The 14,618-nt window shown below is 41.1% G+C and overlaps 1 protein-coding gene across 1 annotated transcript; it reads left to right on the forward strand.

Annotated features, from left to right (window-relative positions):
• Window positions 1-12,757: 12,757 nt before the first annotated feature.
• On the forward strand, window positions 12,758-14,404 carry LOC141638327 (uncharacterized). The gene has a single exon (XM_074447731.1). The coding sequence runs from the start codon at window positions 12,758-12,760 to the stop codon at window positions 14,402-14,404; it is 1,647 nt and encodes a 548-aa protein (XP_074303832.1).
• Window positions 14,405-14,618: the final 214 nt, after the last annotated feature.

Consider the following 14,618-nt stretch of genomic DNA (forward strand, 5'->3'; position numbering starts at 1 on the left):
ATAATTCAGTTGTGATCATAGCGATAGGTTCAATGTTCCTTGGGTTTAAAGCATTTCTAAAGTTACAGCCATTGTACCAGAGTGTGCACATTGTATTCACTAACCAGAGCTATGTGTGTTTTGGTATAGTCCTAAGTATTCATTATATGCTAAAAAGAGGAAAGTCTTAGACTTTAAAAAAATGCTTGAGTTATGAGAATGATGGTTAAGATTACTAAATACTCATCCCTCTGTTGAGTCAACCTAAGTGCTTACGTAGATGAATATGCTTTGGTGACGTTTACAGAGATGGGTATGCTGTGGTTGTGAGAATATTACCATGTAGGTGATGGCTATCAGTGATGGGAGTGATGATAGTGGATGGTCCTGTTTGTGTGAGTGGTGTTTTTTTACAAATTTTAAGCCACCGTTAGCGAAAAATGGTGCGGCATGGGGAACGACTTGTTTTTGTTTGCAGGTTCTGAAGTGCCAAACCGGCACATACAAGTTCTTGGAACCTGAACTTTGATTAGTTACAGTGTAGCATAGTTCATATTACAGATGTGTATGCTTAGACCCCTCACCTGTTCGTCCGTTAGTGTGGTTGTATGGTTTCCACAGATAGGTTGACTGATGAGGTTGTGATGTTGGTTGTTTAGGAGCACATGGAACGTGCTGTAGTGTAGTTGGTCTGGAGTCAGTGGACCTGCCCAATTGAAGAAGTATTGCAGATGTTTATTCAAACCACATTAGCCTATTAAGGATTCCCGGTGTATTTCTTAGGGAAGAATAATAGCCACGGGTGGGTTTTGTTGGGTTACTAATTTATTCGCTTTACAGGTTAGGCTAAGGATGGCATCACACAGTCAGCTGTTCAGCATTTCATACCGTGTTCTTTTGGGCAATATTGCAGAGGAGCTGGGCTGGTTTGAACCGCTATACTGCCAGTTTAACATGACACAAAATGTTGTGTGTGTGTTTCTTAGGAGGAGCCATAACCCAATTGCATATTCTTTTAGTGGTGCCCCTAAGGCAACTCTTGCTGAATCTGAGGAGGATGCTGCTGAGCAGGCAGTGGATTACTTAGTCCAGAAGGGGAGGGTGATAGTGGACGATGTGAACCTGGAAAGGAGGGAGATGTACAAGGCCTGTTCAAGGTTCTATAAGGACAAGAGGACAGCTCTTGAGTTGATAAAGAGGGTGCCAGCTAGAGTTAGTATGTTAGGAGCCGCTGACCCAAATAACCATACGCTCGGAAATGGGGCTAAGATAGTAAGCATTGACTTTTGGGAGCTTCTGATCCAGATTTTCACGGTTTTCCAGATTAGTACAACTGAAGTTGAGGACCTGGTCTTTGACAATGATAGCCGTGTTTGTACCTTGAGGATTAATTGGGAAAACAGCTACAATAAGGTGTGCCACTTTATTGGGGAGTGCTCCCCTACTCTTGAAAAGGCTAGACAGTCCTTGGCTAAAAAAATTGTTGCCTACCTCGAAACCATCTATGGCTTTGGTGTGAAAGACGCAAACTACTACAATATGATTTATGGCGAAATGAGGTGTGGTGTGGAGCGCGAACTGTACTTGGCTGTTAAGGATAAGATGGAAAGAGAGCTAAGGGCATTGGCAGCACCCTCAGGAGAAGGGTGTCTCACACCCGATGGCCCGGAAAACCAGATCTGCACTGGCCTGACGCTGCCACCACCTCCCAAAAAGCTTAAGTCTATTTGGATGGCCATAGCATCGTCATCTACAAACAAGGGCCCAATGTATCAGATACCCAATGCTGATGTGCTACTTGTAGGCAAAGGTGCAGACGTCTCTGGGGGAGTAGAGGAGGGTGTTTAGTGGATCTAGGCAAACTCGCACTATTAATTAGCTAATTATAATAATGTACTTAGGATTGGCAAGTCTACGTTGTAGCGTTGGTGTTTAGCGGGTCTAGCGAACCCGCGCTATTATTTAGCTAATTATAATAATGTACTTAGAATCAGCAAGTCTGTTGCTATACCTTGTAGCGTTCATTAGTTTTTGGGATTGGCTAATGTTCAACTTTGTTGCCTACATAGTAGAGTTGGTAACATAGTTGAAGTTTGGTTATTAGTTCCTTTTTGGCGTTGGAAAATGTATTTTGTGGCCGGGGTGTAAGCAAAGCAACGTTGTTCCTGTTTATGGCTATAATAAAAGACTTATTATCCCATGTGTGTGTTTTTAAGGTCTCTTTTAAAATGTGTAATTGGGTGGTCCTTTTCATACTAAATAAAATTGAATGCAACTCTATGTGTGTTCGCCTATGAGAATGACGGGAAATGAACAAGATAAAATGAAAGTGTAAGATCAAATTTGTGCAATCGAGACATGATGAAAGTGTTGCTTAAAAACATTGAAAATACTTGTGGAAGAAAAAAAAATGCATGCATGTTCCAGGTTATTTGTTGTGCTGTTGCATGGACCAATGGTTGGATATATCATCTAAAATGCTGGCCATTGAACTGTGTGCTTGAAAACATTGTGTGGTGCAGGAATTAACCATTAGCCTGGTTTCACCAACTGTATGTAAGATTGCCTGCTGATTAAAGGCAAGCAGCCAGTTGTTTGTGCGGGGAAATTCATAAAGGTGCTGATGGAAGCTAACGAGGATACAGGTTTGCCATTAGTTAGATTTTAGGTGTCTGATTTTGGCATTGATGTCGTGGCTAATTCCAATACAGACATTTAATTCTTCTGTGTTTATGTTCGGTAGTCACGATTTTTAGTGCCACGTCTTTGCAATGGTCGGCTCAATTTTCAGGTTGTTTACGTATGGCTAAACATCTAACGGCGCAATTTAAGAATACAAGTTATAATCGAACCAAACTAGCTGGACAAATGCATTACGAACCTACTGTAACCTTGCAAAGGCGTTCGGGACAAATTATGTTGAGAATGTGGCAGAAAATGTTGACTACAACCCTTTAAAAATGGTTGTCTGTAGCTGAATCAGCACGGACTATCAGGAAAGGCAAGAGGCAAAGACGGGTGCCTAATGTGCAAGCGGACACAGGTGAGGGGTCATTCAGGGCTTCAGAGGATATTCCATATAGATCCAGACGAGCACCAGCGCCTGCTGAAGTACCGATGCAACAGCCTCCGATTGCTAAGCGACAACGCCGTAGGAGACCAAAAAGTGAGTAAGGAATTGTTTACTTTTGCCACAGAGCTTTCCATATTCAAGATAAGATTTTTTTTTTGAAACCCCTTCGGCTATGCAATGTACTAGGTCGTAAGATTTATTGCCAATTATGAGTAAATATTTTATAAATCGTGTGTGTTAATTTTGCACGCTCTGTTGTGGCTACCGAACAGTTCTCTGTTTCTTATACCGGTGTTGCCAGAGGTAACAAACTCATCAACAGTCGCTAATTTTGTTATGCAGACACACCTGATGCGCTGGGCGGTAAACCTATACTAACCGAGGCACGTAAGCTCAAACCTTCGACAATATGCCAGAAATGCCATGCTAAAAAATTTGAGTACGAGACCAAAGGATTTTGTTGCTGCGACGGCGAGGTTAGTTTGGCGTGCAATGATTACCCAGATGAGCTGATGCGCCTCTTTACTGCAAGTGACTCAGATGCCCTGCATTTCCAAACATATTCGCGATTATATAATAACCTGTTTGCATTCACATCTCTTGGCGGCACATTTGATGCGCAGACTCATAAAGGCATTTACGTGTTCAAAGCACATGGTCAGGTCTATCATAATCTTCCTAATCTAATACCCATGGACAACATACCTAGGTATTTGCAGTTGTACTTCTACGATGGCCAACATGAGACGGCTAATCGGCTTGGATTGTTCCCTCAACTAGAAGATGGACTAATTACGTCATTGATGGGCCTTATGGATGCAAACCCCTACGGTAGGTTCTTTAGGTCTCTTCGGGAAGTCGAGGTCACCCAGGATACACGGATTGTGATCAACTCTAACCCAGGACAAGACCAGCGTGTTTACAATGCACCTACCTCTGATGAGGTGGCTGCAGTGTGGGTAGACAGTACATCATATGAAGGAAATGAAGGACCACACATAGTTGCATATGGAAAAGCTGACCACACACATAGAATTAAACATTACTATGGCTGTTATGATCCGCTGCAATATCCATTGCTATTACCGAGGGGAGAAAGCGGGTGGCGACAGGGGCTTAAGAAGGTGTCGGCTACTACTGCGGGCACATTTGAAGATGTTCAGTTTCCAATTTCAGCGGCGATGGATGAAGAACCCAATATATTGATTGCAGCTGAGGTTCAAAGTAAGTGGCTAAACTAAAGGTGTTGCTTTATGTTATTTGTTGTCAACCTTAGTAAACATCATCATCAAAGACATATAGACAAGGTTTAATTATTTACTTCCTGGTGAAAATCGTGTCTTATTATTTGGGTCTTGGATTGAATTGGTTACTTTGTTTACTGGGGGAGGAAAGCATATTAGTTTAGTGTTTTTAGAACGATGCTTGTTAAATATCAGCGGATTGGTATTTCATGTACGCCCAAGTAACTACTAAGTCAATGTCTCATGATGTGCATAACTAGGTGTAGAAGCTGTGCTGCTTCCTGGTCTAATATAGTACCTATAGCCATATTTAATATATAAGTTTGTGCTGCAGCATATTTTGACTGCAATTTATCAAAAGCAACCTTAGTAAACATCATCATCAAAGACGCCTCTGTTAGATTTTTTTCTAGAAAAGTATAATGAGTGCAAATGTTAAATATGGACATAGGCATTAACAATTATATGATGCACTGTCTTCTTCTAATCACTGTCCACAATGTTTGTATTGGTCATAATACTTGTCCAATGTTGTACAGACGCTGCTAGGAGGCACACAAAGGCTGACAAGCGCATATCATGCCGAGAGTACTATGCTTATAAATATCAAATTCGGCCTGGTAACTTCTTACTTAGAGGCGGAAGGCTATTCCAGCAATTCATTGTTGATATGTATGTGAAAATTGAGAACACAAGACTTGACTTTTTTCGATTGAACCAAGATGCGATTCGAGCAGACCTCTACCAGGGCATTCTTGACACATTGGAGCTTGGCGAAAATAGTGCGTCAAATGTTGGGAAGAGAATCATTCTTCCGCCTTCTTTTCTCGGTGGGCCGCGGTATATGCGCCGTAGGTATTTGAATGCGATGGCCCTTGTGCAGAAATATGGCAAGCCTGATTTATTCTTAACCATGACCTGTAATCCTAACTGGTCTGAGATAAAATCAGAGTTGGCACCCTGTGAGCTGGCACACAATAGACCAGATTTGGTAGCAAGGATATTCAATGCCAAATTAACGGCATTGCGCAAGGAAATAATGGAAAAAAAGGTTTTTGGGGAAGTGGCAGCCATAATACATGTTGTAGAGTTCCAAAAACGCGGCCTGCCTCATGCACATTTTCTGATTATTCTCAAAAAAGATTATAAGATTACAAATCCAGAAAGCTTTGAAAAATATGTGTGTGCGGAAATTCCTTCGCAAGATAACGCACATTTGAGGGCAGCTGTTATTAAGCATATGATGCATGGACCGTGCGGGGACGACTTTCCAGACTGTGCATGCATGAAAACCAAAGACAGGAAGAGGTACTGCAAATCTGGGTACCCAAGGAAGTTCCAAGACTACACAACAAGTGGCAAAGACTGTTACCCATTGTATAGAAGAAGGGACACCGGCGAAACTGTTCTTGTGCGCAAGGTTCAAATGGACAATCGATCAGTCATTCCTTATAACCCTTACCTTCTTGCAATGTTTGACTGCCACATGAATATGGAAGTGTGTACTACCATCAAAGCAGTGAAGTATCTTTACAAGTACGTGTACAAAGGTCATGATCGCATCTCATTCAATGTTGCGGGTGAAGGACCAGCTACGTTCGTTGATGAGATAGAGAGGTACCAGGCTGGTAGGTGGGTTTCTCCCCCAGAAGCGGCTTGGAGAATATTTGGATTTCATCTTTTTGACACGTACCCACCTGTTCAGCCACTGCATGTGCATTTGCCTAATAGTCAGCTCATCAGGTTTGCCAATCATGAATCGTTAGAAGATATAGTTGCTGATGAGCACAGAACAAAGACTATGTTGACTGAATTTTTCCGCGCAAACTCTGAAAACGACGACGGACCAAAGTACCTGTATAGTGAATTCCCAGAACATTTTGTTTGGGATGGAAACCGAACGGGCTGGAGAGCAAGGGAACGTGGAATTTCTATTGGAAGAGTTGCACATGCTGCTCCCGGAGAAGGGGAGCGTTACTACCTTAGGGTATTGCTCGCACATGCCAGAGGGCCAAAATCGTTCGAAGACTTGTTGACGGTTGACGACGTCGTTTCTGCATCGTTTCAGGAAGCCGCTCTTAGAAGAGGAATACTCGAGGAGGATAATGTGGGGGAAAGTTGCATGGATGAGGCCGTTCAGGTAGAAATGCCACATGCTCTCCGACGGCTATTCGCAACAATCCTGATATTCAGCTCCCCAAACAACCCCCAGAATTTTTGGGACAAATATTTTCCAGCTGATACGGTCGTTATGTACCAAAAATAAATACCTAGCTACTACTAACAGAAGTCAGCGGTAAGTAGGGTCGATCTCCACAGGGAGGCGGTCACTATCTACTTGTCAAATTCGGTCTGTCTAATGTCACTAATGGGGGTTTTAAAATGTGTTGACTAAACTAATAGAATTAAGCTAGAGGAAAGGGAATAAGAGAAATTAACAGTAAGGAAGAGGGAACTAGGATTTCGGGTCATCAATGAACGTCAGTTAATCGCAGTTAAGGTCACAGATCAGTCGATGTGTCGGTCTAAGGGGCAACGAATATCTCCTTTCAGTCTCAATTCGCCCTAAAATGCTATTAGCTTAACTTTCGCCCTCACTAAAGCATCCTATTGTTCACTGCAGGTCTCACCCCTTCCAACCTTTCGGTCCAGGTCAAGGTTTACCAAAATTAAAAGGCTAATTGCTTCGAATCAACTAGCAGGATACAGTTAAGGCAGCGATTAACAACATAGACTAAAACAACAACGACAAATCTAGAAACCTAATCAGCAGTTAACATCCATTCATTAACTTCTCTAATCCTAGCAAAGAAATTAGCTAGACATGATTAAATAAGCAAGAACAAGGAAAAGAGTAATAAACATAAATTAAAGAGAGTGAAGGAAAAGAAAAGTTACAGAAATAAATCCGGAAATTAGGAATGAACAAAGTAGCAGAAACAGTAACAGAGGAAAAGTAACGTGCGATGTGTGGAAGAAGTCCCCTAAACTGTTCTATCGTCTTCCTATTTATAGGAAAGGCGAGTTTATTAAACCTAATGCTGAAATAAAACAAAAAGCCCAAGCCCGTAAGAGAATCCACTCGATCGAGTGGTTTTAAACTACTCGATCGAGCAAATCCTGGCTCAAACTACTCGATCGACTAAAAGTGTCACTCGATCGAGTAAACCACAAATAGCAACTGTTCGATCGACTAAGAAAAGTACTCGACCGACTTATTATTCCTAGCAGAAGCACTCGATCGACCAGTAAAGTACTCGATCGAGTGAAAACTAACTTCAGCAGCTCATAATCTCGCTAGTTCAGCTTTGACTTGTCTTTTTAGCTCCTGAAATGGCTTCACGCATCCCAAGACAGCTATATTTCCGCTCCAAATTCACTCTTCCTCCAAATGCATGCAAAACGGACGATAAAAGACTCGATTTCACTACTTTCTGGTCCATTCCTGCAAATAAGACAGAATAAACCAAAGTAACATATTCGGGGCATTTCGTAGCATAAAACTACGATAATAGCATAGAAATACGTGCATAAAAAGGCCTAAAAAGACTATATAAAATGCACGTATCAAATCTCCCCAAACCAAACCTTTACTCGTCCTCGAGTAAACTAAATGCAAACTAGTGGAACGGAAAAGATAACTCGGAGCTAGCTACAAATGCCCACTTAAACCAATTTAATGCAAGCAAACTAACACTTATACCAAACAGTCAAATGCAAACGAGTTGTAAGATGTTTATAATAAAGCTGAACCGTCGACCTTGCAAGACCTTTAATAATGGACTCTCACGGGTCACTCTTCTCTCATGAAGCAAAGGGTGAAAATATATATGTAAGAGAGAAAGAAAAATAGTCGCTCACCTAGACTACGACCCACATAAACATGCATGCAACTAATATGATAGACAATTCTAGCTACCGTACATACATTCCAACCAAACAATGTCCGTCACAGCCGAGGGCTTACAAAAATATGGTAAAGTGAGGCAATGGGTAAGAAAAGGCAAAACATGTTATGGGAATGTGGAGGTATAGGTGATCAAGCTAGTACCTAAACAAAACCATATGGCAACATCCATTTCCAACTCAATTATAAAATAAGCGCATATGCCCTCCATTTGGCACAAAACTCACCAAACCGAACTGAAAATACTCCTCAAAAGATACAGATAAAGCATAGGAGTGAAACCGTCTCATCAAACACCATCTTTTTTTTCTTTTTTTTGTTTTTCTTTCTTTTTCAAATTCTTTTTTTTTTTTTCCGGTTTCTCTTTCTCATTTCTTTTTTTCTTCACGTTTTTTTTTTCTTTTTTCTATATTTTTTTTTCTTTTTCACGTCATTTTTCATCAACCTCCTTTTCTTCATATATTACCAACTCCGAATCAACAGATACAAGCCAAAATTGGCACAATAAAATATATACCGCATAAACATACACTAAACTAGCTTGACAAGGCAGGCTAAATGTTGAATGTAGTTAAGGGTCAACAGGCAAATTTGGCTAATGTGGAGTTAAATGGGTAAAAATGAAAGAAAAGGGAAATGTAAGCACCTCCCTGCATGTGACACCAACCACTAACCCGAATGTATGAAGGCAAAAAGCAATTGAATTTCATATACGTGCAAATTAATGATACATGTTATGCAAGGAGTAACTACTCACAATCCTACATGAAACTGGTCATAAATGACACCAGTTTATAAAGCTCTAGTCCTTAGAACTTATAAGTAGGTTGCCAAAATTTCTGGTCAAGTCTATTCGTTCAGCTAAATTTTAACATTAACTCGTAGATATGCAATAAGACAAAGCTAAAAGATAACAGTTCAATGCAAGGCTTAAGCAAAAAGACAAATTGCAGTGCAATTTCATCATTGAAATCTACCGTTCCGACTTAACCTATATGCTAAAATAAACGTGAAAATTTTGAATTTTTTGAATTTTTCTAATTTTTATCCGAATTTTTCTAATTTTTATGAGATTTTTGAATTTTAATTAAAGATAAACAACAATGCAAACTGAAATTAAACGTGACAACAAAAATGCAATAAAAACAAGATGCAGACACAGATATGGATGCATAACCTCCCCAAACCAAACTGTACAATGCCCTCATTGTACCAAAACATGGAAAGGAAACGCAAACTAAAAAGAGGAAGAGAGTAAATACGGAAAGCTTACAAGATAGCACGAAAAAGGGACCTCCCCAAACCGACCATGAACATGGGAGGTCGCTAAATAGCTCCATCAGCATCACAGGAAGAAAATCCAAGTCAAAACCACTCGATCGAGGTGAAACAGTGGTCGATCGAGTGAATGGGCATCCAAAACTGCTCGATCGAAAGGAAATTAGGTCGATCGAGGACTTCTCTCTTTGCAGGTGCTCGATCGAGAGGAATAAGTGCTCGATCGAGTAAATACAACAGCAAAAGTTCTCGATCGAGTACAAAAAGCACTCGATCGAGTGATCCTCAATATGTTCCTGCAAAGATACAATGAAAACAGCCCGCAAACTAACAAAACAAGCTTAACTGATCTAGTCTATGGTATGAAAACCATTTATTACAACTGGAATGAAAAACAATTAAAAATAAATCTCCGGATTGCCTTCCGGATAGCGCTAGCTTCAGTCAGGTCCCAGCTCGACCTTCTTTTTCAACAGCAGCTCCAATCAATCATAATCAAAACAGCTCAAAGCTCTTAGCATGAGATCATACATCTGCGCATGTGCTACACAAGAGTATAAGAAGCACCATAATGGAATAAAGAAATAGGAAATAAAAATGCACGACCGTTTAAGTCTAACAAATTTCCTATGACAGCTCCTAAATTTGTCCACAAAATAAAGGAGCCCAGGAGCAATCATCAATAAATTAGGGCCCCGTTTCAGATTAACAATTTCAAGATGACAAGTACGGTGAAAGACAGTTAAATTAATTAACCATCTGGGAGAGGGTATATTATTGAAATACGAAGCATGAGTAAAATGAGGCATTGTACTGTTCAAACAAACAATAATAGAATTATCGTTTACTACCTCGGGTTGGTTGCTCTCAACGATGGAATCATAGATAAAGAAATTTATTACCTCTTCCGTGCTAGGAGCAATTACCGACTCAGCTGCTTCCTCGTCACCCTCCTCAGTGGATTTCACCCCGTAAATCGCAGCCTCAAGTGAATCCAACTCGGCTTTGAATAGGGGAGATTCACCGTATCCATTATTATCATCAAAATCGTCATCTAGAACAAACCCACATGACGAATCAATGCTCTCGCTGGCCAGACTACTCGATCGAGTAGAATTGTCATTCGATCGAGAACTTTCTTCCTGATTTTCACTCGATCGAGTGCTTTGAACTACTCGATCGAACGGTTTTTCTGGAAATTCACTCGATCGACTAATATAAGTCACTCGATCGAGTGATTCTTCCTGTACAGTGCTAAAATCCTCGTGTAAGGCATTGAAATATGATAGAACTTCGTAATCCGAGTCATAAAAATCATCCTCAGCATTGGGCAACACGGTTTCTTCACGGGAAAAACCGCTCTCGGCAAAGTATACCTCTTCTGGTTGCCTACTATCCGACTCAGCTGCTAACTGAGCAATTTCAGACTCTAGCTCAATGAGTTGAGCTTCCATACGTCTATCACACTCTTGCTTTTTGGATGCAAGTGTCTCCAGCAAAGATTTCAGCTCCACAATCTCTTCTTTCCGTATATCAGGAAGAATTTGTTGTTGCGGTGGCCAGACAAACAGAGGCTCTTGGTAGCCTCGTTGATAGGGTAGATCCGGCGGCACAACTACAGAGGAATGGCTAGCTCGTCCCCAAAGCCTGAACTCGAGGACCTCGTCATTTTCTACCATGCAAAAGGCTGCATTGTGCTCAGCAGCACCACATCTCCCGCAGTAAATCACCTGCTGCGCCATATAATGGGACATAGGTGACAAGTCAAAGGTACTCAAGCCTTCCCTTTGACAATCTTTCACCTAGAACTGTCTAGGTAGGACCTGTAGGGCCTATCAAAACAGCACTAAAGAAAAAGATTAGAACGGCCTCAAGGGAAAAATCCCTTGAGGCTAAAAACAGACAGAATTAAACAAATAAATAAATAGTTGCCTCCCCGGCAACGGCACCAAAATTTGATACGGTCGTTATGTACCAAAAATAAATACCTAGATACTACTAACAGAAGTCAGCGGTAAGTAGGGTCGATCTCCACAAGGAGGCGATCACTATCTACTTGTCAAATTCGGTCTGTCTAATGTCACTAATGGGGGTTTTAAAATGTGTTGACTAAACTAATAGAATTAAGCTAGAGGAAAGGGAATAAGAGAAATTAACAGTAAGGAAGAGGGAACTAGGATTTCGGGTCATCAATGAACGTCAGTTAATCGCAGTTAAGGTCACAGATCAGTCGATGTGTCGGTCTAAGGGGCAACGAATATCTCCTTTCAGTCTCAATTCGCCCTAAAATGCTATTAGCTTAACTTTCACCCTCACTAAAGCATCCTATTGTTCACTGCAGGTCTCACCCCTTCCAACCTTTCGGTCCAGGTCAAGGTTTACCAAAATTAAAAGGCTAATTGCTTCGAATCAACTAGCAGGATACAGTTAAGGCAGCGATTAACAACATAGACTAAAACAACAACGACAAATCTATAAACCTAATCAGCAGTTAACATCCATTCATTAACTTCCCTAATCCTAGCAAATAAATTAGCTAGACATGATTAAATAAGCAAGAACAAGGAAAAGAGTAATAAACATAAATTAAAGAGAGTGAAGGAAAAGAAAAGTTACAGAAATAAATCCGGAAATTAGGAATGAACAAAGTAGCAGAAACAGTAACAGAGGAAAAGTAACGTGCGCTGTGTGGAAGAAGTCCCCTAAACTGTTCTATCGTCTTCCTATTTATAGGAAAGGCGAGTTTATTAAACCTAATGCTGAAATAAAACAAAAAGCCCAAGCCCGTAAGAGAATCCACTCGATCGAGTGGTTTTAAACTACTCGATCGAGCAAATCCTGGCTCAAACTACTCGATCGACTAAAAGTGTCACTCGATCGAGTAAACCACAAATAGCAACTGTTCGATCGACTAAGAAAAGTACTCGACCGACTTATTATTCCTAGCAGAAGCACTCGATCGACCAGTAAAGTACTCGATCGAGTGAAAACTAACTTCAGCAGCTCATAATCTCGCTAGTTCAGCTTTGACTTGTCTTTTTAGCTCCCGAAATGGCTTCACGCATCCCAAGACAGCTATATTTCCGCTCCAAATTCACTCTTCCTCCAAATGCATGCAAAAAGGACAATAAAAGACTCGATTTCACTACTTTCTGGTCCATTCCTGCAAATAAGACAGAATAAACCAAAGTAACATATTCGGGGCATTTCGTAGCATAAAACTACGATAATAGCATAGAAATACGTGCATAAAAAGGCCTAAAAAAACTATATAAAATGCACGTATCACCAGCGCTCTCAGAAGACTTCAAAAAACGGTATGGTGATGACGGGCACAAGATCTTGCTGATGACAGCTACAAAAGTAGAGCAGTATTTGGAAGGCATGGGTAAGACATTTGCGGACTTCGGCCTCGCACACTTACATTTTGAAGAAGATGCAGTAGTGCAAGGCACCCGGGATATTACTGACGCTCTTAATGCTCCTGTGCCTCTTGCACAACTAGCATCTAGGAAAGAATTAAATGTAGGCCAGCGAGCTGCGTATAAAGCAATAATGGAACATGTGAAGAATGGGAGGCCAGGAGCCTTTTTCATTGACGGCCCGGGTGGGACTGGGAAAACTTTCTTATACGGTGCGTTGTATGCAAAGGTTCGTTCAATGGGAAAGATATGTTTGCCAACCGCAACATCAGGGATTGCAGCGTCCAATTTTCCGACTGGAAGGACTGTTCATTCCAGATTCAAAATACCATTGGATACTGATGAGTCATTAACCTGTGATGTTCCAAAACAGGGCAGCCTAGCTTGCTTATTAAGAGAAGCTTCACTCATAATTTGGGATGAGGCCTCAATGGCTAAAAAAGAGAACATTCAGGCTGTTAATTTGCTGCTCCAGGATGTATGTAGTAGTCCAGTTTTGTTTGGGGGGAAAATAGTGGTTTTCGGTGGCGATTTCCGGCAGGTGCTATCTGTTTTGCCACGTCGTACTCAACAAGAGGCCGTAGATGCTAGCATAGTTAGTTCTGAAATCTGGCCAAGCCTTCAAAAGTTTCATCTCACAGAAAACATTCGAGCGCGTGCAGACCCGGAGTTCTTTGACTTTCTACTGAAGCTTGGAAACGGGGACTTGCAAACCACAGAAGACGGATATGTGAAGTTACCCCCCGAACTGATCTTACAGTCAACATGTGATCCTTGTCCACTCCAGGTACTTGTTGATGCTGTTTTCCCTGAGGTGAACCAGGTTTCGTTCAGCCCAGACATTTTCAATGACAGGGCAATACTGACGCCAAGAAATTCTGATGTTGATGCTGTCAACAAATTGTTGATAGAAAAGTTTCCTGGAGATAGCTATTGTTATAAGAGCTTTGACAGTGTTGTCGATGATTGCTCAAACGTCTATCCTGCTGAGTTTCTGAATACACTTTGCCCTCCTGGAATGACTCCACACGAGTTGGTGGTTAAAAAAAATTCCCCCGCCATCTTATTAAGGAACATCGACCCTGCAGCAGGCCTGTGTAATGGGACACGCCTTATTTGCAAGAGTTTTTTCCCGAACATGATTGAATGTGAAATTTCTACTGGTTTTTACACTGGGGAGCGAGTTTTTCTTCCAAGAATCACTCTAAAACCATCTAAAAGCTCGAAATTCCCCATTAATTTCCAGAGGAGACAATTTCCAATTAAACTTAGTTTTGCGATGACAATAAACAAAGCTCAGGGGCAAACACTGCAACGCGTTGGAGTTTTTCTACCAAAGCCATGTTTTTCACACGGACAGTTATACGTGGCTCTTTCTAGAGCCAGAACAGCAAAACAACTAAAGGTGCTTAATGGGATGGCCGAAGATGAAGGTGATAGATCTGAGCTAAAAAATATCATCTCCTTTGAGATGCTTAGAAGAGTCGGGATAAAGCCGTGATGCTAGGTACACATTGCTTATCTCTATGTTGGAATTTGACAACCGCCGTTTACAATGCGATACTAATTTAGCAATTGGTTGAAGGTAGCATTTGCGTCTAGGGAACTGCTACATGTAGCCTAAATTGTATCAGGGCTATAAATATGATGTTTGAAACCTGATATTAGGACTATGCTATGAATCTAACTGAATAGTAGTTCTGTGTTCCAATGTT

Source organism: Silene latifolia, unplaced genomic scaffold (genome assembly GCF_048544455.1).
Source record: "Silene latifolia isolate original U9 population unplaced genomic scaffold, ASM4854445v1 scaffold_20.1, whole genome shotgun sequence".
Classification (NCBI taxonomy): Eukaryota; Viridiplantae; Streptophyta; class Magnoliopsida; order Caryophyllales; family Caryophyllaceae; genus Silene; species Silene latifolia.

Excerpts from the sequence above, each read along its gene's own strand:
- LOC141638327 (XM_074447731.1), top strand. The coding sequence starts at position 12,758 with ATGCACGTATCACCAGCGCTCTCAGAAGACTTCAAAAAACGGTATGGT.